Source organism: Schistocerca cancellata, chromosome 9 (assembly GCF_023864275.1).
Source record: "Schistocerca cancellata isolate TAMUIC-IGC-003103 chromosome 9, iqSchCanc2.1, whole genome shotgun sequence".
Taxonomy (NCBI): domain Eukaryota; kingdom Metazoa; phylum Arthropoda; class Insecta; order Orthoptera; family Acrididae; genus Schistocerca; species Schistocerca cancellata.
Window position 1 is genome coordinate 407,048,476 of NC_064634.1, and position 25,192 is coordinate 407,073,667.

Consider the following 25,192-nt stretch of genomic DNA (forward strand, 5'->3'; position numbering starts at 1 on the left):
AAGACCGATTGTGTCAAAAAGATGGAATTTGGAAAAACAATGAATTTGGCGAAAAAGTTACAGACAATTTGGAAGAAGTAATCGAACTTGACAAAAAATAGGACCCAATTTTGCAAAAAGTACCACTGAATTTGGCGAAAAATAGCACCGAATATGGCAAAAAAATCACTGAATTTGGAAAATTGTAACACAAAATTTCACAAACAATAACACCGAATTTGGAAAAAAACACCAAATTCGGAAAAAAATCACTTTCGCTGGCAAAAAGATTACGGAATAATGCTAAAATATATCACAGAAACAGTCAAGAAATCTATCAATGTGGTTAAAAAGGAACAATGAATTTATCCAAAAAACATCAATGAATATGGAAAAAAGTATCACTGAAAATGCCAAAAATGACGTCGAATTCTTAAAAAAAATAAATGAATAAAAAAAATTTGGTAAAAGGTAACACTAATTTTGGCAGAAAATAACATCGATCATCGCCATAAAATCAAACAATTTTTTTCCTTTCCTTAGTTCGGAGATACAGTAGCGTGCGAATGTGCACGAAACCAGTCTTCGGACTGACGACCACAACAGTGAGTGACAGACGGCGGCGCGGCGCCGGACTCACCTTCTCTGCGTAGCCGTCGGCGGTGGCGCCGAACGCCTTGGGCAGGTGCGGCGACGAGGGCGAGGTGGCGGCGTCGGCGGGCGCGGGCGGCGGCGGCTGCGAGCGCGCCAGCAGCTGCGCGACGAGCGCGCGCACGAAGTTGGCCGGCGCCAGCGTCGCCTCGTCGGCCGCCTGGCAGAAGTGGAAGGCGAGCAGCCGGCGCCGCAGCGCGCGCTGCTGCCGCCCGGAGGGGCCCGCGCGCGGCCACACCAGCTCCCGGCACAGCGCCGTCTTGCCCGTGCCCGGACCTGCCGCACCGAGCACACACACCGCTGCTTCACCTCGCACGAACGCTGCCGCTTTAAGGCGCGAGGCCCGTTGCAATTGAGACGCGTATAGCACGTGTGAAGTGACACGATATTACAATGCGACGCACGCGTTCAGCACGCGCCGTGCACTCCTGAACATATTGAGACGCGCACGAAGAGTGTGCCCTTCAGGCGGAGAGACGCGCACATGCCACAAGCTAGTTACTCGCTTACGGCTTGCCAAACTGAGAACGTGTGATACGCGAATAAATTGTGCTTGTTAGAGTTATACGAGGTGCATTCAAGTTCTAAGGCCTCCGATTTTTTTTCTCCGGACTCGAAAGAGATAGAAACATGGATTTGTTTTAAAATGAGGCCGCGTTCATTGTCAATGCGTCCCAGAGATGGCAGCACCGTACGGCAGATGGAATTTTACCGCCAACGGCGAGAATGAGAACTGTTTTAAATACTTAAAATGGCGCCTTTTTCCTTACTTGAACAGCGTGCAATCATTCGTTTTCTGAATTTGCGTGGTGTGAAACCAATTGAAATTCATCGACAGTTGAAGGAGACATGTGGTGATGGAGTTATGGATGTGTCGAAAGTGCGTTCGTGGGTGCGACAATTTAATGAAGGCAGAACATCGTATGACAACAAACCGAAACAACCTCGGGCTCGCAGAAGCCGGTCTGACGACATGATCGAGAAAGTGGAGAGAATTGTTTTGGGGGATCGCCGAATGACTGTTGAACAGATCGCCTCCACAGTTGACATTTCTGTGGGTTCTGTGCACACAATCCTGCATGACAACCTGAAAATGCGAAAAGTGTCATCCAGGTGGGTGCCACGAATGCTGACGGACGACCACATGGCTGACCGTGTGGCATGTTGCCAAGCAATGTTGACGCGCAACGACAGCATGAATGGGACTTCCTTTTCGTCGGTTCTGACAATGGATGAGACGTGGATGCCATTTTTCAATCCAGAAACAAAGCGCCAGTCAGCTCAATGGAAGCACACAGATTCACCGCCACCAAAAAAATTTCGGGTAACCGCCAGTGCTGAAAAAATGATGGTGTCTATGTTATGGGACAGCGAAGGCGTAATCCTTACCCATTGCGTTCCAAAGGGCACTACGGTAACAGGTGCATCCTACGAAAATGTTTTGAAGAACAAATTCCTTCCTGCACTGCAACAAAAACGTCCGGGAAGGGCTGCGCGTGTGCTGTTTCACCAAGACAACGCACCCGCACATCGAGCTAACGTTACGTGATAACAACTTTGAAGTGATTCGTCATGCTCCCTACTCACCTGACCTGGCTCCTAGTGACTTTTGGCTTTTTCCAACAATGAAAGACACTCTCCGTGGCCGCACATTCACCAGCCGTGCTGCTATTGCCTCAGCGATTTTCCAGTGGTCAAAACAGACTCCTAAAGCAGCCTTCGCCACTGCCATGGAATCATGGCGTCAGCGTTGTGAAAAATGTGTACGTCTGCAGGGCGATTACGTCGAGAAGTAACGCCAGTTTCATCGATTTCGGGTGAGTAGTTAATTAGAAAAAAATATCGGAGGCCTTAGAACTTGAATGCACCTCGTAGTTGGGTTCCGAGGAGGAGGAGATTAGTGTTTAACGTCCCGTCGACAACGAGATCATTAGAGACGGAGCACAAGCTTGGGTGAGGGAAGGATGCGGAATGAACATCCCGGCATATGCCTGAAGAGATTTATGAAAATCACGGAAAATCTAAATCAGGATGGCAGGAGACGGGATTGAACCGTCGTCCTCCCGAAAGCGCATCCAGTGTGCTAACCACTGCCTCGGTTCCGAATCTGATTCAGAAATCAATACTGAAAATGAAGTGTTGCTTTATTCACTAATGAATTAAAATTCAAATCACCATGCACAATGAAGAGCCAAAGAAACTGGTACACCTGCCTGATATCGTGTAAGGCCCCGCGAGCACGCATAGGTGCCGAACACATGATATGTGACCCGTGCGTGGCTCGTGTCACGCCATCATGTATTTTACACCCTGTTTTTAACGTACTTCCACCTCACTACGTTAATTACATTACTACTGTCACTGAGCTGCTGCTTTGCCTGACCGTGACCGGCGCTAGCAGCGCGTATTCATATACCCCCTATCGTAATATCTTTGCTCGACTCCTATTACTTCCCGGTCGTAGTCTGTCGTGAGGGAGTTCGGGTCGCGAGTTCGGGCTGCCAGTCAGTTGGAACGCATCTGGAGTGCAGTCCGGACCTGCCAGTCGAGGAGTTGCAATGCGGCACTAGTGCAGTCGGGTTGGGGCAGTGAGGTCTGCGTCGACATGGCTCGCCCGACCACTGCCGCCACGCATCACTTGAGCCGGGCCACGGTCTTGGTGGAACGTCGGTCGGTCGTCCTACCGTCCGCCGGGTTTTGCTCGCCTATCGTTCATGAGTCGGCTGTGTGTGTGTGTGTGTGTGTGTGTGTGTGTGTGTGTGTGTGTGTGTGGGAGCGCGCGCCTCGACTCCTCATTTGTCTTCGTGCGTGCTTAGTTACTGTTGGGTATCGTTCAGGCCTTTGTCAGGTTGTGTGTGTAGTTGGCATAATTTCCACTGACGACTATTTTAGATGTTGGCGGCATTCTCAGGGTAGTCAGTCGGTTGCTGCGGACCAGGGAAAGTATCTCCGCGGGGTGCAGTCGGCTGGGTACGCTGGCGCAGTGTACCTGCGCAGTGTCGGAGCGTGTGTGGAGATGTCCGATCGCTACGAGCTTCGTGGTTCACCGACTCACGACGTCAAAGTTGAGAAGTGGTTTCAAGTACCCAAGCCACGTCCATTCATGTTGTGTGGATCGTTTCAGTGGTTCGCTGTTGGGGAGGTTTTCCTGTGAGCAACACGGAGTGTTCGTATTGCTGAAATTTAGCCCCTATGTGGTCGAATTAACTGTATTGGTTGACTACAATTCAAGTTCACCAGCGGAATTTTCTGCCTTGTGGCCGTTAGTGTTCCGGTTACCTGCCCTGTCCACTAACATAATTTCAGACCGTGTCCTTTCCTCACCTGTTGTTGCTGTCCAACACGGTGTGTAGTTTTCACAGCTTAATACATATACATATTTGATTGTGGAAAATTACACGTGTAACATTTTGTGTTTGAATTCTTATGTACCGATTGATGGCAAGCAAGTCGTTTGTCAGTCGGTCCTTGGCTGTCCCTTGGTTGGGTTTCTACGGATCAAGTGTAGTTGGGCTCAACACCTGTCTCACCTAAGTGAACGAGGGCAGACCGACCCCCTGGAGGCTTCTGAGTGCTGTTGTCTTTACTGTCTGTTTAACTGTCTGTTTATAATCTATCACAGCCAATGATTAAAAAATCCTTGATTTTATTGTGTTTTATATAAATAAGTTTGAATTTAGGCAAGTGGTTATTTGCTGAAAGGTTGTTGCATTATGTTGTCTTTTCTCTTAGTCCGGTTTCAGCTACTTAAAAACTTAAGGCGTATGGTTTTTTTTTTTAAATTTTTGGAAAATTAATTGTGGGCTTCAGCCTTGGAACCTTATTCTTAAAATTACCTTTCAAGCTTAAACATTGCGGCCTTCTGCCTTTGAAAGGTTATAGTAATTTATTTTAAAATCTTGAAAATTTTATTGTGGGCCTTCGGCCGTTGGTGTTGCATCTTGTTTATGTTTGTCTATCTGCCCTTGCCTTGAGGCTTTCAGCCTAGTTGTGATATATATTTATTTTAATTATTTTATTTGTAATTGTAACTGCGTGTTTTCAGTCACTTTAAATTTACCTTGTTAATTTTTAAGATTTCTTGTTTGGAGGCCTTCAGCCGTGAAATATTTGGAGTTTGAAACTCGTACTTGTAAAAGTTCGGCTGTGTGTCGCTTTGTTTGTAAATGTGTTATTAAATTACAATTTTAAGGTGAAACTGACCCCAACCTTATTTGGCCCTTTCCACAATCCTAATCACCTGTTCTGCCCGGCGGGTTTAGTGGGCGTATCAATATGGACTCTACAAATGTCTGAAGTACTGCTGGAGGGGATCGACACCACGAATCTTGCAGGGTTGTCCATAAGTCCGTAAGAGGGCTGGAGATCTTTTCTGAACATGCCGTTGCAAGGCATCCCAGATATGCTCATTAATATCCATGTCTGGGGAGTTTGGAGGCCAGGGGAAGTGTTTAAACTCAGACGGGTGTTCATGGAGCCACTCGGTAGCAATTCTGGAAGTGTGGGGTGTCACATTGTCCTGCTGGAATTGCCCGTCGGAATGCACAATGGACATGAATGGATGCAGTTGATCAGAGAGAATGCTTACGTACGTGTCACCTGTCAGAGTCGTATCTAGACGTATCAGGGTCCCCTGTCATTCCAACTACACATGCACCGCACCTTTACAGAGCCTTCACCAGCTTGAACAGTTCCGTGCTGACATGGAGGGTCCATTGATTCATGAGGTTGTCTCCATACACGTACACGTCCATCCGCTCGATACAATTTGAAACGAGACTCGTCCGACCAGGTAACATGTTTCCAGTCATCAACCGTCCAGTGTCGGTGTTAACGGGCCCAGGCGAGGAGTAAAGCTTTGTCTCGTACAGTCATCAAGGATACACGAAAGCCCATGTCGATGACGTTGCGTTGAATGGTTCGCACACTGACAGTCATTGATGGCCGAGCATTGAAATCTGCAGCAATTTGCGGAAGGATTGCACTTCTGTTCCGTTGAACGATTCTGTTCAGTCGTCGTTGGTCTCGTTCTTGCAGGATCTTTTTCCGGTCGCAGCGATGTCGGAGATTTGATGTTTTACTGGATTCCTGATATTCACGGTACACTTGCGAAATGGTCGCACGGGAAAATCCTCACTTCATCGGTACCTCGGAGATGCTATGTCCCGTCGCTCGTGCGCAGACTATAATACGAAGTCCAAATTCACTTAAATCTTGATAACCTGCCATTATTGCAGCAATAACCGATCTAACAACTGAGCCAGACACTTTTCTTATATAGGCCGACTGCAGCATCGTATTTTGGCTGTTCACAATCTCTGTATTTGAATACGCCAGCTTAAACCAGTTTCTTTGGTGCTTCAGTGTAAATATACAGATCGTTTCAAAAAGAATATACGCGTTACAAATTAGTATGTGATCAAAACTACGGATAGCTGCTCCTCGACTTGGTTATTGGAGCAACGAATACATTCTCTAGTTTATATTCATTCACGCTAGATGTCGGTTGTCTTCTGTTTGCTTGATTACCGTCACATGTTGCAAAATGACTACCCCATAGCAGGCATCATGTTGTATTTTCGAGTTTGCGTAGTGTAATTCCGTGATTACAGTGTAAACACGATTCGGGTTCATGTAGCAAACTGATCCTTCAAGTAGATGGAACGAACATTCGCAGATGTTATCGGCAGTTTGTAGACACAGCACCTATATGTAAAGGAAACAGTTCTCGTCGCCCTTTTGTTTCCGACGGAAATGTGGCACGAATTCAAACCGCTTTCCAACGTATTCCTATAAAATCTAATCGTCGTGCCAGTCGGGAATTGCAACCGTCAGCAACAACAATTTGGCAGGTTCTGAGACGTCGGTAGGTTTTGAAGCTGTACAAGTTACAGATGCTGCAGGCTCTACGTCATGACGACAAACGCAAAAGTGTGGCATTTTCTGACAAGCTTCAGAATGCTACTGACAATGGTAACACTTTTGTGCAATGCATCGTGCTCACTGATGATGCGCCTTTCTGTCCGCCTCGATAGCTGAGTGGTCAACGCGACGGAATGCCATGCAAAAGGGGCCCGGGTTCGATTCCCGGCTGGGTCGGAGATTTTCACCGCTCAGGGACTGGGTGTTGTGTTGCCTTCACTATCATCTCATCCCCATCGACACGCAAGTCGCCGAAGTGGCATCATCTAAAAATACTTGCACCAGGCTCCCGGCCTACATTTCATTCCATGCGACTTTCGACCTTAGAGGGAAAGTAAACAGAACGTTCGAATTTGGGGCGTACAGTACCCACATGCACACACTGAACATGAATGAGATTCATCCAATGTGTTTTATGCGATATCTCACTGATCTGTTTACGGTCCATTCTCTTTTGATGGGAATACCGTTAACGATCAGATCTATGTTCAAAATGGTTCAAATGGCTCAGAGCACTATGCGACTTAACTTCTGAGGTCATCAGTCGCCTAGAACTTAGAACTAATTAAACCTAACTAACCTAAGGACACCACACACATCCATGCCCGAGGCAGGATTCGAACCTGCGACCGTAGCGGTCGCTCGGCTCCAGACTGTAGCGCCTAGAACCGCACGGCCACTCCGGCCGGCCAGATCTATGTTGCTATGGTACAAAACTGGTTGTTTCCAAGACTGACCGAAGAAAATTTCATTTTTCAACAAGACGGGTACCCCTGACTCGAGTCCTTAAGTCCGTGAATATCTGAATGAAGCCCTACCGAGCCTTTCGGTTGGTCGTCAAAACGTCGGCGACTTAGCACGCTTCATCTGGCCTCCACGGTCACCTTATTTGACGATCTGTGACTTCGTCCTGTGGGGTCCATTAAGGACAAAGTTTACGCACCAAGACTACTACAGAATATACAGCAGTTCAAGAACCGGGTCCGTACTACCATAACATCAGTGACTATGGACACGCTTACCCGAGTATCGGTGGAGTTCGAGTATCGAAATGATATTGTTCGTGTCGCCAGAGGAGGGCATATTGATGATCTGTAATCTAAACGTGAGAGATTCATAAATACGTGTCCAAAGTTTCATAGTTGTACGTCTTACAGTTTAAAACTACATGCGTTCGAAATAGGCACTGCATATTCTCTTTGAAACACCCTGTATTTTGTTTGAAAGGAAAAGCTGTGGACGATTTCAAACTACGGCGAAAATGAGTAATGCTGTTTTTACAAATTACTTCAGAATGACTAGAACGCACTTCTCCGAATTATATGGCATCATACAGCACGCCATTGACTCAAATGAATGTAGCGCACAGAAGCCGATTGCAACTGAACATAAACTGAGGCATTTTTGAGGCAAGTGATGGACACTGACATTGATTCTTTTCTTGGGATCTGAAGACATTGTAAGGCAGCAGATACAATTCCAGTGGATAATGGCTCACCAGTAATTGGACTGTGTACTGTTCTTGACAAAAGAAAAACAAAACTCAAAACTACACTCCTGGAAATGGAAAAAAGAACACATTGACACCGGTGTGTCAGACCCACCATACTTGCTCCGGACACTGCGAGAGGGCTGTACAAGCAATGATCACACGCACGGCACAGCGGACACACCAGGAACCGCGGTGTTGGCCGTCGAATGGCGCTAGCTGCGCAGCATTTGTGCACCGCCGCCGTCAGTGTCAGCCAGTTTGCCGTGGCATACGGAGCTCCATCGCAGTCTTTAACACTGGTAGCATGCCGCGACAGCGTGGACGTGAACCGTATGTGCAGTTGACGGACTTTGAGCGAGGGCGTATAGTGGGCATGCGGGAGGCCGGGTGGACGTACCGCCGAATTGCTCAACACGTGGGGCGTGAGGTCTCCACAGTACATCGATGTTGTCGCCAGTGGTCGGCGGAAGGTGCACGTGCCCGTCGACCTGGGACCGGACCGCAGCGACGCACGGATGCACGCCAAGACCTTAGGATCCTACGCAGTGCCGTAGGGGACCGCACCGCCACTTCCCAGCAAATTAGGGACACTGTTGCTCCTGGGGTATCGGCGAGGACCATTCGCAACCGTCTCCATGAAGCTGGGCTACGGTCCCGCACACCGTTACGCCGTCTTCCGCTCACGCCCCAACATCGTGCAGCCCGCCTCCAGTGGTGTCGCGACAGGCGTGAATGGAGGGACGAATGGAGACGTGTCGTCTTCAGCGATGAGAGTCGCTTCTGCCTTGGTGCCAATGATGGTCGTATGCGTGTTTGGCGCCGTGCAGGTGAGCGCCACAATCAGGACTGCATACGACCGAGGCACACAGGGCCAACACCCGGCATCATGGTGTGGGGAGCGATCTCCTACACTGGCCGTACACCACTGGTGATCGTCGAGGGGACACTGAATAGTGCACGGTACATCCAAACAGTCATCGAACCCATCGTTCTACCATTCCTAGACCGGCAAGGGAACTTGCTGTTCCAACAGGACAATGCACGTCCGCATGTATCCCGTGCCACCCAACGTGCTCTAGAAGGTGTAAGTCAACTACCCTGGCCAGCAAGATCTCCGGATCTGTCCCCCATTGAGCATGTTTGGGACTGGATGAAGCGTCGTCTCACGCGGTCTGCACGTCCAGCACGAACGCTGGTCCAACTGAGGCGCCAGGTGGAAATGGCATCGCAAGCCGTTCCACAGGACTACATCCAGCATCTCTACGATCGTCTCCATGGGAGAATAGCAGCCTGCATTGCTGCGAAAGGTGGATATACACTGTACTAGTGCCGACATTGTGCATGCTCTGTTGCCTGTGTCTTTGTGCCTGTGGTTCTGTCAGTGTGATCATGTGATGTATCTGACCCCAGGAATGTGTCAATAAAGTTTCCCCTTCCTGGGACAATGAATTCACGGTGTTCTTATTTCAATTTCCAGGAGTGTATATGAACCGTGCTGCGGATCGCGTTGGTTGGCATTGTTTAGTTGGTATAGTTACGGTTGTCGTCTTCTTCTTGTGTTCATTGGCGTCACTCCGTTTGCAAGCGTTGGTTGGCATCGTTTAGTTGGTATAGTTACGGTTGTCGTCTTCTTCTTGTGTTCATTGGCGTCACTCCGTTTGCAAGCGTTGTCTGTACACTAGTGGCAGCAGCGGCGGTTATCGATATCTAGTGACGGTGGTACTATCTTTGGGGCGACGCTGTGGTGTTTCCGTGTCGTGCGAGTCGGCAGTTCCGTTGATGACGGATGAGCAGCCAGGTCCGCGCAGCGCGCGAACATGCCGGGACCACTCGCGACATGCATGCACTGCCGGATAGAAGGGCTGTAGTCGCGAGGGGTACAACCTTGTTGTCAACCGGACCCAGGAAGTTTAAGATGAGTGGGCCTTAACTCAAGTAGTCAAACCCCCACCATTTTGAGATCTCGCCATTTGCTTGCGTGTTGCTGCTCGCAGTGTCGCCGAGACGAAGAGCAGCGAGTGGAGTGTTTGGGGAAGACGAACCTAATTAGCCTTCCTCCACTTCTTATTATGAATTATTGCATTCTGTATGTTACTATTTGTGAAGTTCAGTCAGTGGTATTTTTCCTGCCTAGTGGCCGCTAACACCCCAGATACCTGCCCTGGAGCTTAGGGTATGTTAAGGCAGTGTACTTTTCCTCGCATTGCCGCTGGTGTCCAGTAAGGCGTGTAGTTCGACAGCTTCCTTGATTTGTGGGCTGGGTGGTGCTTTTTTTTCCCTACTCTGGTAGTAGTGGTTCCTTTCTGCTTCTGGATGCTCTAAACACTGGAGTCTTAAGACGTAGTGAAGACCACCGGTTCCGGCTTGGGTGTGTTATTCCATCGTTGCATTGGTCATTGCACGTTAGGTAGATTCGGCAAATGATTATTAGTCATCCAGAATGAGATTTTCACTCTGCAGCGGAGTGTTCGCTGATATGGAACTTCCTGGCAGATCAAAACTGTGTGCCGGACCGAGACTCAAACTCGGGACCTTTACCTTTCGCAGGCAAGTGCTCTACCATCTGAGCTACCCAAGCACGACTCACGACCCGTCCTCACAGCTTCAATTCTATCAGTACCTCGTCTCCTACCTTACAAACCTCACAGAGGCTCTTTTAATGGCCAGTACTGTATATATATGACGATGGTATCTGTATATCAACGCCTGTATGCAGCTAAGGGTATTCATTTCATTGTATTGATTTAATTGCAAATTCATTCTAACGATATGCACGGTCACCGATGGTATCTGTTCTTTCGGACATCAGAACAGATACAGAAGAGCTTCTGTGAAGTTTGGAAGGTAGGAGACGAGGTACTGATAGAATTGAAGCTGTGAGGACGGGTCGTGAGTCGAGCTTGGGTAGCTCAGATGTTAGAGCACTTGCCCGCGAAAGGCAAAGATCCCGAGTTCGAGTCTCTTTGTCCGGCACACAATTTTAATTTGTCAGGAAGTTTCATTATTGGTCATGCGTTTAAACTGCCACTAGTCTGAGTTAGCAGCCCTTGAAGTGAATGCAACTCTTGGCTGCCTGTCTCACCTCTTGCGAACTTTTGAGGCACTTTCCCAGGTCGATCCTTGGAGCAACGTCTCCGGACCCCCCTCCCCCGTTTCCCTCTTGGCTTGATTAGATTTTATGATTGTTTGAAAATATATATATTTTTTAAAGGCTGTAATTTCAAGTTTTAAGATGTTTAACTGGTTCTTAAGAGGATTGTTAGTCAGGCTTTCAGCTGTGAAACAGTTTTAAATTATCACTTCAGCCGAGAAATAGTTGGATTTGTTGTCATTAAGGCCTTCAGCCGTGGAACTCTTACTAATTTATTGTTACCTTATATTTACTGTTGTTTCCAAATAACGTGATGTGATTGATTACGGCCCCGTCCGCAATCGCAACCCAATCCTGCCTTCCTTGGTACCACGTCTCACTATACATATGTAAATAACTGAAAAGTATAATGTACTAAAGAAAAAAGATCGACAGCTAGAATGGCGAAAACGAAACGCTACTCAGCGAGAATGAAATTCAGAAGCAGTGCAGCATTTTTCGCACGGCCAATACTGCTGTTGCTCATATGCGTTGTGCCAAAGGGAGGGCATGGGGGGACCGCTTGGCCGCTACCTGCCTCACCTCACCCACGGCGTCGCACGGCGCGACAAACTGTGCCACAACCACACCGCCACGCGATCTGGCATAGGCGCGAGTCGCGCCACTATCGTATCGCGGACCAATCTGAGCGGTCCCACGTGAACCAGTTAAGTAACAAAAATGCGCGCTACCCTGTGCCGCACCACACACGCTATGCGCGTCTCAGTTTGCGTCTAGTGAAATGGACTATGGGGCGTTTATTCAGCAGCAAAGGTAATTTCAGGGGTCCCATGTAATTGTAACAGGGCAGTTACTATAATTAGAAGGAAGGTCAGCGTTGGCCGTAATTTTGATGATTTATTAAGTGTGTACGGAATGAGTTTTTTGATGAAAAAATCGATTTTTAGGTAAATGCATTTTCGAAAAATGTTAATACCATGTATAAAATATTTGGATGACGTGAATAGAACTATTTTAAATAATTTTTTAAAATAATTTCGACACACGATGTTCCGCACCTTATATATGAGACGCGAAACATACTTGATATAGACAGCCTTGCCAGAGATATAATTGAGCACAAGAGAGTTAGCTTTTCTGTTGGCTACACTGCTAGACAGTTGACAATAGATTCTGCACCATTTGTATTGTTTCCTTTGTGAGTACATCCATGTCATTGTTGTGAAAGTCGTATGTGGAAAAGTCATTGAGATTTCTTTCCTTCAACATGCCAAGACCTAGTCTGAAGGTATTTAGAAAGCGTGTACATTGGCGCAAGACAGTAAAGTGTACTAAAAATTCGTCTGATTCATCTTCATCAGTATCTGATGTACCAGTAGCGACTAACCTCAACACTGGTAGTGATACATTGAGTGATGCTGCTGCCACTACACCAGAAAGTGCTTCAAGAAGAAAACTAGCTGGAATTGAAGAAGAATACAAGAAACTAAATGCTGGGACTACAAAATATGAGGTAATTAACGTCTCTTTATTATCAGACGTTTTGGAGAACAATGTGTGCTGCAAACAATGTGGAAAATGTGGTGTTTCATTGAAAACAAACTTACATGTAGGGCTTGCTTGTGAATTAGAGTTGATGAGCAGTTATTGCAAACACAGTGTTATTTTCTTCAATTTCTCACATGTTACTGCAGATACAGGTAAACTATACGATATAAACATTAGACTGGTTTATGGATTACGGTGTACAGGAAAGGGCAGGGGTGCAGGTGCCATGTTGTGTGGTGTGATGAACCTCCCTCCTCCACCTTCAAAATTTAACAAACACATAATTGCAATAGGCTCTGCTGTAGAAGATGTGGCACAGGAAAAAATGAAAGATACTGTTGAGGAAGCAGTTGTTGAAAATAATAATAGCAGAGACATGTCCATAGTTTTTGATGGAAGCTGGCAGAAGAGAGGCCACACATCTCTGAATGGTGTAGTAACAGCTACAAGTGTGGACACTGGTAAGGTAGTTGATGTGGCAATACTTTCCAAGCATTGCATATGCAAGGAGAAAATGAAAAATAAACATGAAGAGGAGTGCATGGCAAATTCCTATGGGTCAAGTGGTGGTATGGAAGTTGCTGGTGTAAGAAGTATTTATCAACGCTCAGTAAAATGGTACAACGTTAGATACATAAATTATCTTGGAGATGGTGACTCAAAGGCTTTCAAAGAAATTGAGGAACTGAGACCCTATGGTAACGATGTGAAAATTTCCAAACTGGAGTGTGTTGGCCATGTTCAGAAAAGGATGGACTCAAGACTTCGACAGCTCAAGGCTAGCATGAAAGGCAAGAAACTGAGCGTTGGAAAACTTTAGATGGGAAAAATAGACTGACAGATGCTACAATAGATCATATTCAGAAGTGCTATGATCTAGCAATAAGACAGAATAGAGCAGATATAGAATTAATGAGAAGAGCAGTCTGGGCTCTGTTTTTTCATACAGCTTCAAACAATGAGAATCCCCAACATGGGCTATGTCCAAAAGGAGACGATAGTTGGTGCAAGTACAACAGAGGCAAGGTAACTAAGAAACAATACAATCACCCTCATAACCTGCCACCTGCCATAATGGATGAAATAAAACCAATATTCCGAGACCTCGCAGATATTAGTCTACTAAAGAAATGTCTTCATGGACGGACTCAAAATCAAAATGAGTGTGTGAACCATGTGATATGGAATAGACTACCTAAAACTATGTCTGTGGGTATAAACACACTTCACTTTGGCGTTTATGATGCTGTTTCATCATTCAATCAGGGCAATATAACAAAGTGCAAAGTTCTGCAGAAGTTGGGGCTCTGTGTAGGACTACGAACTGCCGCAGCTATGCTTTGTTTGGACAAGGAACGGCTCAGGTATTCAGATAATGCCATAAAAGTATATTCAAAGATGGCTAGACAGCATAGCAGAGCCATCAATAGGAAGCTGTTGGACGATTCTGATGATACAAGCTATGGAGCAGGCTTGTACACAAGTAAAAACTTTGAAGCTAATTTCCCGTAACTTTAGTTTTTTTATGTGTAAGGTACATTTTCTCAGGGCCTATTTATAGTAGAAAGATGAAATTTTCTGTAGTTGTTCCTTAAGACCTTCTAATATATCTGAATTAAAAGATATGTGGAATTATTTTGTATTAATGGATGTAATTTTAAAACACTTGTTAACATGTATAACTTTTTTTAACATTTACAAAAAATAAAATATCTGAAAAACTATACATTATTTTTCAAAATTAATAATTCAGCATAAAAGCAGAACATATCTCTGCGTTCTGTGAAAAAATCAAGAGTATTGTCCAAATAACAAATGAGAAAATGTTCCTAACTTTTAGCTCAATCTAACATTGTAAGCATAGGGCGTTCCGTATACCCTTAACAGCAAATCGATTTATTGTGATCGTTTCATAGCTTTGTTACTGCTAATAACTAGACACCAGTGCCTACGAGCTTTAATTTGTACGCTAAAGCACTGAAGATGATCATTATGTGATAGAAAATCGATTTCTCTGTTAATAAATCATCAAAATTGCAGCCAACGCTAACCTTCCTTGTAATTTTACTTATCATATTGTCGTTTTGCATACAGCACTCTATGGAGTCGCCAGTCAAGGACAGTTACTGATTACAATATATACACTATCAGATCAAAAGTATGCGGACACCTATCAGTGGACATTAACACGCGGTGTGTGCACCCTTCGCCTACATAATAGCTTGAACTCTGCTGGGGACACTTTTAGTGCGGTATCTCAATGTCTGTGGAGGAATGGCAGCCCATTCTTCCTCAGGAGCCGAGACTAGAAAGAAATGGTGACTTGGGACGCTGTGGTCTGGAGCGAAGTCGAGGTTCTAACTCAACTGAAAAGTGTTCCATTGGGCTCATATCGGGACAGGAGAGTCCATTTCAAGAACGTGGTTGTCCATAAACCATTGCCTCACAATTGCTGCTTTATGACAGGGTGCATTGTCATCCTGATACAGTCAGTCTCCGAACTGTTCCTCTATTTATATGAAGATAGTATCTGTTCTTTCGGAGATGTCCGAAAGAACAGATACCATCGGTGACCGTGCATCTCGTTAGAATGAAATTGCAATTAAATCAATACAATGAAATGAATACCCTTAGCTGCATACAGGCGTTGATATACAGATACCATCCTCATATATATACAGTACTGGCCATTAAAATTGAGACACCAAGAAGAAATGCAGACGATAAACGGGTATTCATTGGACAAATATATTATACTAGAACTGACATGTGATTACATTTTCACGCAAATTGGGTGCATAGACCCTGAGAAATCAGTACCCAGAACAACCACCTCTGGCCGTAATAGCGGCCTTGATACGCCTGGGCATCGAGTCAAACAGAACTTGGATGGCGTGTACAGGTACAGCTGCCCATGCAGCTTCAACACGATACCACAGTTCATCAAGAGTAGTGACTGGCGTATTGTGACAGGCCAGTTGCTCGGCCACCACTGACCAGACGTTTTCAATTGGTTAGAGATCTGGAGAATATGCTGGCCAGGGCAGCAGTCGAACATTTTCTGTATCCAGAAAGGCCCGTACAGGACCTGCAACTTACGGTCGTGCATTATCCTGCTGAAATGTAGGGTTTCGCAGGGATCGAATGAATGGTAGAGCCACGGGTCGTAACACATCTGAAATGTAACGTCCACTGTTCAAAGTGCCGTCATTGTGAACAAGAGGTAACCGAGACGTGTAACCAGTGGCACCCCATACCATCACGCTGGGTGATACGCCAGTATGGCGATGACGAATACACGCTTCCAGTGTGCGTGCACCACGATGTCGCCAAACACGGATGCGACCATCATGACGCTGTAAGCAGAACCTGGATTCATCCGAAAAAATGACGTTTTGCCATTCGTGCACCCAGGTTCGTCGTTGAGTACACCATCGCAGGCGCTCCTGTCTTTGATGTAGCGTCAAGGTAACTGCATGGTTTCCGAGCTGATAGTCCATGCTGCTGCAATCGTCGAACTGTTCGTGCAGATGGTTGTTGTCTTGCAAACGTCCCAATCTGCTGACTCAGGGATCGAGACGTGGCTGCACGATCCGTTACAGCCATGCGGATAAGATGTCTGTCATCTCGACTACTAGTGATACGAGGCCGTTGGGATCCAGCACGGCTTTCCGTATTCCCTCCTGAAACCACCGATTCCCTATTCTGCTAACAGTCATTAGATCTCGACTAACGCGAGCAGCAATGTTGCGATACGATAACCCGCAATCGCCATAGGCTACAATCCGACCTTTATCAAAGTCGGAAACGTGATGATATGCATTTCTCCTCCTTACCCGAGGCATCACAACAACGTTTCACCAGGCAACGCCGGTCAGCTGCTGTTTGTGTGTGAAAAATCTGTTGGAAACTTTCCTCATGTCAGCACGTTGTACGTGTCGCCACCGGCGCCAACCTTGTGTGAATGCTCTGAAAAGCTAATCATTTGCATATCACAGCATCTTCTTCCTGTCGGTTACATTTCGCGTCTATAGCACGTCATCTTCGTGATGTAGCAATTTTAATGGACAGTAGTGTAGTTAAGGCTCACCGGCCATTTGACCATCTTCTGTGCGGATGCACAAACAGTGCCCGAACTCTTACTGGATCGGTAAAGCCGCGAGTAGTGAGTGTAATGGGCAGGGGCACTACGAATATAGTGCGGGACAGTAAGTTGGGAATGTGGGTCTCACGGGAGGCGTGCCAGAGATAAGTCCCTGCAGTCGCACTATCCTCTCTGTCTTTGGTGGCTCAGATGGAGGTACAAGAATATGACGGCAAACGTCTGGTGTCTGTTATAAAGGAAGATCTTGAACTCCCTAAGGATGCGTTTAGAAGGCTCGAACTGACAAAAATAACAAGGCAGTGAAGGACTTTGCGATGTCGCTGTTCAGGACTGCTCTTCTGTCCACTTAATTTACCCTGGAAGGAACACACATCAAGGATTTACTGGATGATTAATTTGGGTCTGGGAAATGATGATGAGGAACCTCAGGCTGCAGAAGAAGAAAATGTGCATGCTGAACTGCCACCAGTTTAAGGTGACAGTGAAGGTGCTACATGTGTGCTACTGCTAAAGACTGAATATGATTCGTCATTCTTTGAACGCTGTAATTTATGACTGCTATTATCTGTCGCCTTATTTATGTCATTTCATTGTAAGCTAGCCATTTTTGTTACTGTTTTTGTGGAATAAAAAAAAAGATGGATACAGTGTCTGCCATGTAAGCAGGAAATCCAGGGTTCGAGCCCCGGTCGGGGCACACATTTTGAACTGTCCCCACTGACGTGTATCAGCGCCTGTATGCAGCTAAGGGTATTCACTTCATTGTATTGATGTAATTGTAATTTTGTTCCTCGATTGTACGCAGAACACAGCGTTCTTAAACGTGTTCATATCCTTCGGCATTTAACGATTTCTTGATCGCAGTCAGAGAACTACGCCCTAACCACGAGAAACACCCCACACCACAAAACTATCGCCCCCGTACTTCAAATGAGGCCAAATAAAGGCTTGCAGCCGTTAAACGAATCCAAACCCTACCAGCGGATTTGCATACGGTACAGTGTGATTCATCAATGCGAATCCCTCGTTTCCAGTCATCCTCAGTTTATTGGCGTCGGACTCAAGCGTCGTTTAGCAATCACTACAGAAATTTGTGGCTTACTGGTAGATACTCCACCATCGTACCCCATTCTTTTTAACTTCATACGTGTAATCATTGCAGCTGGACTGTCGATGTCACTTTTTAACTCATCTGTGATTCCTTACGCTGATTTCATGCATTTTTTTCAGCCACTCTCCGCAACGCTCGACGGTCCCCTGTCTGTCAGTACCGAGGAGGGTTCAAAAAATAACGCAACACATTTTTTCTCGGCCAGTTTCGGTTGACAGAGTGCGGAATTTGTTATGGCACATGTTGGAATATTCCCACTTCAGCCCCTACCCTTTCATGAAGTTCCGATAGGTCGTAGCGCTGTACGTAGCCTTCAAAATGACGTCTGTAACGGAGATGCGTTCCAGGCAGAGAGCTGTCATTCAGTTTCTTTTGGAGGAAAGCCGGAGCGTCGAAAGATATTCATAGTTGCTTGCGGAATGTCGATGCAGACCTGGCAGTGAACAAAAGCACCGTGAGTCGCTTGGCGAGGCGCCTATCATCATGACAAAAGGTTCACGCAAAACTGTACAATCTCTCGCGTACTGGCTGGTAGTAGACAGCTGTGACTCTTGCAGTGCTACCTTGAGGAAACGACTTCAGCGGGTTCGTCATCACAAAAATGTAAACGAACTTCTCCTTTTCCGTTACAAAGCAAGCCGTCATCCAAGTCTGCGCATCCGAGAGCAGCTCACAAAACTTCGCTGGACTGTTCTTCCTCATCCACCCTACAGTCCGGATCTCGCGCCATCCGGATTCCGTCTGTTTGGCCCAACGAGAGATGCACTCCGCGGTAAACTGTACGTAGATGCTGGGGACTATATTTTATTGATGCAGGACGACGTAGGCTTCGAAGTCGACCAGTTGAGTGGTGCAATGTGGGCTCACTCACCCACTCTCATCTCATACTTTCCCCTCTTTGGGGAAGTGCGTGAGGGAGTTGTAGCCTTTCGGATTTTACTCCTCTGTGTACTTGTGTGTGTGATTTTTTGCTGTCTGTGAAATGTGATGAATGTTCTGTATGTGTCTGGTACTTGCCTGAGGTTGGCGTGATGTTTGGTAGTATGTGGGAGGGAGCACTATTAGGGACTGGATATTGGGATTTTCTCTTCGACTTAGTAGTCGAAGATCGTCATTGGGCGTTAGTACTTATCGCGGGACGGGTCATACCGACCGAGGGAGTGGATGAGAACGTTTCCTGATATGGAAGAGCCCTCATAGAAGGCCCTTGCCAGATCTTGGAAACGCTTTCTCAGGAGTGGGATTTCAGCTGCGGCGTACAGCTCATCAGTAGGGAATCCGAGGGGTAGATGCAGTGCTCCCCTGAGGGCGCGGTTCTGCAGCCTCTGGAGTTTGTCCAGACATGGCCGGATCAGGGCCTGATACACATTCACTCCTACAGAGCAGGATACGGAGCTGGTTGAGTTGAGGATTGGGTACAGGATGGACATTCTGGCGCAGACTTTCCTGTGGGGTTTCCACGTAAGACGAGAGTCCAAGGTACTTGGCGGTTCTGCACCAAGGGAGTTGGGTTCCGTTTAGGTGAAGATGGAGGGATTGGGGGGGGGGGGGAGGGGGGAGGCGTTGAGGAGGTTAACGCCTTCCGAGCCTCCGGGTAATCAGCATAGCCTGCGTCTTTTCAGAGTTGATGGTGATGCGCCAGCAACGGGCCCAAGTTTCTGTGTCATCTAAAACCCTCTGCAGCCTACGTATGAGCAGGTCCTTGTTCGAATTTCTCGTGTAAAAGGCTGTGTCGTCTGCGTACTGTGCGGTGTGCACCAGGGGAGCCGTTGGTGTGTCCGCAGTGTACAGACTGTACAAGACGGGCCCCAGGACTGATCCCTGTGGCACTCCAGCAAGACTACGCCTTTTGGTAGAGGTGGTAGTTTCTACTTTGACAGAGAAAGTCCTGTTCGTGAGATAGCTTTTGATATGCTTAACTACGCTCCCGGGGAACCCTTGTGTGTAGCCGGCCGGAGTGACCGTGCAGTTCTAGGCGCTACAGTCTGGAGCCGAGCGACCGCTACGGTCGCAGGTTCGAATCCTGCCTCGGGCATGGATGTGTGTGATGCCCTTAGGTTAGTTAGGTTTAATTAGTTCTAAGTTCTAGGCGACTGATGACCTCAGAAGTTAAGTCGCATAGTGCTCAGAGCCATTTGTACCATTTGAACCTTGTGTGTATAACTTGTAGAGTAGCCGTCTATGCCTTACTGAGTCAAAGGCTTTGGATACTTCTAGTAGCATTATCCGGCAGTAGCCTCTGTGGTTGAAGCCGTCTGTGGCTGCTTCAACCATTCTCATGTTCTGTTGTGGGGCAGAGTGGTTCTGCCGGAATCCGAATTGGAAATCCGGCAGAAGTTGCTCTCTGGTGATATGTTCCTGTATGGGTATTAGCTGGAGGCGCTCATAGATCTTGCTGAGAGTGGCAAGAGGCTAATCGACCTGTAGTGCTGCGGGAATAGAGGGTCTTTCCCTGGTTTGTGTATCGACAATGCGGGCATGCAGGCCATCCAGTCAGGTGGTGCAAGGCGATGACGTTGAACGCAAAATATGTTCAAAAATTGGGTTTCCTAGTCTAAAGATTGGAGAATAATACGGGGTATTAGAATCCTGAATAAAGGCAACCTGCTTTCAGAAAAAAAAGAGTTTTGCGTTACTCATCGAACGCCCCTCCCACCTCCCCTCCGTAAGTGAAGTCTGCCTGGCTTGGTTTAGCTGTGGTTGTTCCTTCGCGTTTCCGCTTCACGGTCACACCACCAACAGTCGACCTGGATACCTTTAGGAAACGTGCAAGGGATAAGTCCCTGCAGTCGCGCTATTCATCTGTGTCCTCGGTGGCTCAGATGGATAGGTCTGCCATGCAAGTAAGAGATCCCGGGTTTGAGTCCCGGTCGCGGCTCACATTTTCAGCTGTCCCCATCGAGGTATATCAACAACACCCGTCGGCAACTGAGGGTTTCCATTAATTATCATTTATTCAAGAGAAGCTGCACGGTCTTCAGTGGTATCTGTCCTTTCGAGAACAGTTACTATCTTCATATATAGGGTGTTACAAAAAGGTACGGCCAAACTTTCAGGAAACATTTCTCACATACAAATAAAGAAAAGATGTTATGTGGACATGTGTCCGGAAACGCTTAATTTCCATGTTAGAGCTCATTTTAGTTTCGTCAGTATGTACTGTACTTCCTCGATTCACCGCCATGATTTCATACGGGATACTCTACCTGTGCTGCTAGAACATGTACCTTTACAAGTACGACACAATATGTGGTTCATGCACGATGGACCTCCTGAACATTTCAGTCGAAGTGTTCGTACGCTTCTCAACAACAGATTCGGTGACCGATGGATTGGTAGAGGCGGACCAATTCCATGGCCTCCACGCTCTCCTGACCTCAACCCTCTTGACTTTCATTTACGGGAGCATTTGAAAGCTCTTGTCTACGCAACCCCGGTACCAAATGTAGAGATTCTTCGTGCTCGTATTGTGGACGGCTGTGATACAATACGCCATTCTCCAGGGCTGATTAGCGCATCAGGGATTCCATGCGACGGAGAGTGGATGCATGTATCCTCGCTAGCGGAGGACATTTTGAACATTTCCTGTAACAAAGTGTTTGAAGTCACGCTGGTACGTTCTGTTGCTGTGTGTTTCCATTCCATGATTAATGTGATTTGAAGAGAAGTAATAAAATGAGCTCTAACATGGAAAGTAAGCGTTTCCGGACACATGTCCACATAACATCTTTTCTTTATTTGTGTGTGAGGAATGTTTCCTGAAAGTTTGGCCGTACCTTTTTGTAACATCCTGTATATAGTTAGAGGCTGCCCAGCCATTGACCTTCGTCTGTGCGAATGCGCACAAGTTGCTCGAACTCTTACGGGAATCGTCGCCTTAGTGTGCTCGAGTAATGAGTGGATGGGCAAATACCTATTAGGTACATTACGTATGTAGATTGTGGACAGTTGGGAATGTGGGTCTCACGGGTAGCGTGCAAGGGATAAGTCCCTGCAGTCGCGCTATTCACCTGTGTCCTCGGTGGCTCAGATGGATAGAGCGTCCGTCATGTAAGCAGGAGATCCCGGGTTCGAGTCCCAGTCGGGGCACACATTTTCAGCTGTCCCCATCAAGGTATATCAACAACACCTGTTGGCAGCTGAGGCTTTCAATTAATTACCACCTTTCGGAGGACTGAAATGTTCCTGATGAATTGTTCAATGACTAGTCCACGTTCGAAGTCTCTGAGCTCTCTTAACTAATCCATTCTGTTGTTGCTCCATCTCTGCTGACAACACGATAGTCCCCGACTCCTTCCGTGTCACAGGTATCCGGATACTTCAGATCAGACAGGGTTTGAGGTGGAGAGAGAGAGAGAGAGAAAGAGACAGACGGCTGGCTGTACTCACCGCCCACGATTACGGTGCCTCCAGAGCCCGCGCCCTTGCCGCCTGCGGAGGCCCTCTGGTGCTGCTCCAGCGAGTGCGCCAGCTTGGCGAACGCCCACTCCCTGCAGAAGAAGCGCTTGCTGCCGCCGGCGGGCGGCGCGTCGCCCACGCCACCCCCAGGCGCCGCCCCCGCCCCCGCAGCCGCAGCCGCCACCGCAGCAGCCGTGTTGCCCTCGGGGGACGACATCTCACTGGTCGGTAGCAGGCGCCATGGCAAACCTCTCGTGTCAACACTGATCCTCAACTGGAAGGTTTCTAGATTCTCCCCCTCCTCGTAACCACCTTAAAAGAATAACACAAAAAACACGCCTCTCTCGGTAGCAAAAAAGTGTGTTATTAACTGGCGATCGAGTTACTCTACACAGCTCTTGAGACGGATCAAAGTATAAATATACTGTGGACGACAATTTGCGGTGAACAGGTATATTCCCTATGGTAGTCTTCAACGACGCTAATTACTATCACTTAGATATAAACGAGGAACTTTTCTTGCTGTGTCTTTCCCACTGATCACGACAGTCTGCAAATAACCGTGACAGAGAACTGAGGAAACGCTCCTCTCACGTCCTGTTATTTGAGGATCCTGTCCACACTAAGGCCACTAATTACTCTAAGACTCACAGCACCTGAAGTGAATGGTAGGCCATTCGGTAATACTGCCTGACACTTGGGAACTTATCTCGACTACTGCTTTGGCTAGAAACAGGTAACTCCGGGAGCGTCAAAACAAATGTTTCTCTCTCTCGATCAGCCTTGACACTTCCCTAAATAGATAAACGCTTTGGTATTGTGGGTAACTCGCGAAGCACTCCGCCTAGAATCGTGTTGTCACAAAAGACGCTAGAGTCCTCGCTCACTAGGCTCGGCCATACACCTCGCCGCTCGGTGAGGTTCCAGAAAGGTGTCGACCAGTTGGTCGCCTCTGAGGCTACGTCCCGCAGAAGAGCCCGGGTGGACCCAGCGCCGGGTCCGTGGAGCAGAGACACGGCAGAGGAGACGGCATGCCCCTATCTGGGGACGCGGCAGCATCTGGCGGCGGGCGAACTGCCGCCGCTGCAGCGATGTGTTGTCTGGGCACAGGCGTTGCTGGTCACGGTACGCATCAGGTCGGCATCCATCTTCGGCACAGTTGTCTTCAGTGGCCCGACGTCATCATGCCCAGTCTGAAAAGAAGTAAGATTCCACTAAAAACACGCACTGACATCAAGGTCTTCTACTCCAACATTTCCTTTCACAATAAAAATAAACTCTGAGCTGTGACCTGTAATGTAATCAAGCAAATTCTGCGATACCAGGAGAGATCGGTATCTTCATTTACAATAAATAAATTCATATTGCACGTATTTAAAACAATGTTGAATTATTTTGCATAATCTTTGTAAATTCATTTCTATTAATTTTTGCTAAACGTGTACCAGTGATTCTCTCCGTCGAACATATAATGGGGGGTAGGACGTCAAACGGGACGACTTGGAGCAGGAGAGGTACCAGAGGACATTTTAATTTCCACTATCTATACTTTTACGAATGACTTCATAAAACTTTGTCAGAATGGCCAGAAAGGATTCAGGATCTACACTCATAGCAGTGGAAGTTCAAAAATATAAGAAAATCTTTTTTTTACATTTAAAAGTTGACTTTTTTTCACTTACCATTGGCTGCATTTGTTGCTATAGGTACACTTCATAAGTAAGGGAGATTCTTCGATGAATTTTGCACAGCATACAAACCATACTTACAGGTGTATGAAACTCTAGAATTTTCCAAATCTATTGAAAACTGTGGTAATAATTGAGGTAATTAACTATAAAATTTGAGTTTTTTCTAAACACGAAGTTTAAAATATAACAGCACATTCATTTTTTCATAAATTAAATAATTTCTAGTTTCATACACCTGTAAGTATGGTTTGTATGCTGTGCAAAATTCATCGAAGAATCTCTCTTACTTGTGAAGAAACGTGTACCTGTAGCAACAAAATGTCAACTTTTAAATGTAAAAAAAAAATATTATTTTCTTATATTTTTGAACTTCCACTGCTATGAGTGTAGATCCTGAATCCTTTCTGGCCATTCTGACAAAGTTTTATGAAGTCATTCGTAAAAGTATAGACAGTGGGAATTAAAATGTCCTGTGGTGTCTCTCCTGCTCCAAAACGGCCCGTGGGAACGTGGGAACGTAATCGTCCAAATTGGACGATGGATTAATGGAAACCGTCTCCGCTCCGTAGGTGGTGTGAGGCGAGTATTGGTTAAAAAGAGACAGGGAGCAGGAGAAAGATAGCGGATAATGGACACATGAGAACTAGTAATAGGTGGAAGGACGTGAGTAACGGAAATAAGTACGAGATGGAGAGAGACGCCTATGGTAGCTGACGAGGAGAAGGCGTGAGAAAGAGCTGAGTGTTTTGGAATAAGTGGTTCGTCAGGAAAGAGAGAGAGATAGGGAGTGAGTAATATGGGAGTTTACTATTTTTGTTAAATCCAGCAGAAATTGCTGATAAATACACATAATTAACTTCCCATTTCACTGACGCTCTTTACTCATTTATGTGAATCTTAATTTATACAAAATAGTACTCGGTGGAACTGAACTGCTCCAAATAGTGCAAGACACCAACGTATCTCCCATCGCCAGAATATGCGACTACAATCTTTTTCCTTTATTGTACAGGTAATGTGATAATTGCTGCTGCTATGTAGCTAGCAGATGAATGAAATAACATCAGGCTTAAACAAATAAACGCGATGAAACGTTGTTGGACGGGTGATGAAAGAGTAGTGTTGGTATGGAAAGCTGCGCGCCTGGCTGGTTGTATACGCCGCGTGCCAGTGCCGCTGTGCGGGTTGCCGCTCGATGCAGCGC

The 25,192-nt window shown here is 46.6% G+C and overlaps 1 protein-coding gene and 1 long non-coding RNA gene across 2 annotated transcripts in view; both read right to left on the reverse strand.

Annotated features, from left to right (window-relative positions):
* Nucleotides 1-16,780, reverse strand: part of LOC126101455 (ankyrin repeat domain-containing protein 50) — a 148,791-nt gene extending 132,011 nt beyond the window's left edge. Inside the window, exons 1-2 of the mRNA XM_049912108.1 lie at nucleotides 16,774-16,780; nucleotides 620-906 (exon numbers count right to left, since the gene is read on the reverse strand). Coding sequence (XP_049768065.1) covers nucleotides 620-906; nucleotides 16,774-16,780 — 294 coding nt within the window. The remainder of the gene's footprint in view (nucleotides 1-619; nucleotides 907-16,773) is intronic.
* A 5,682-nt stretch (nucleotides 16,781-22,462) lies between these two features.
* LOC126101627 (uncharacterized) overlaps nucleotides 22,463-25,192 on the reverse strand; it is a 327,166-nt gene continuing 324,436 nt past the window's right edge. Inside the window, exon 3 of the long non-coding RNA XR_007522360.1 lies at nucleotides 22,463-23,490. This is a non-coding gene — a long non-coding RNA (uncharacterized LOC126101627). The remainder of the gene's footprint in view (nucleotides 23,491-25,192) is intronic.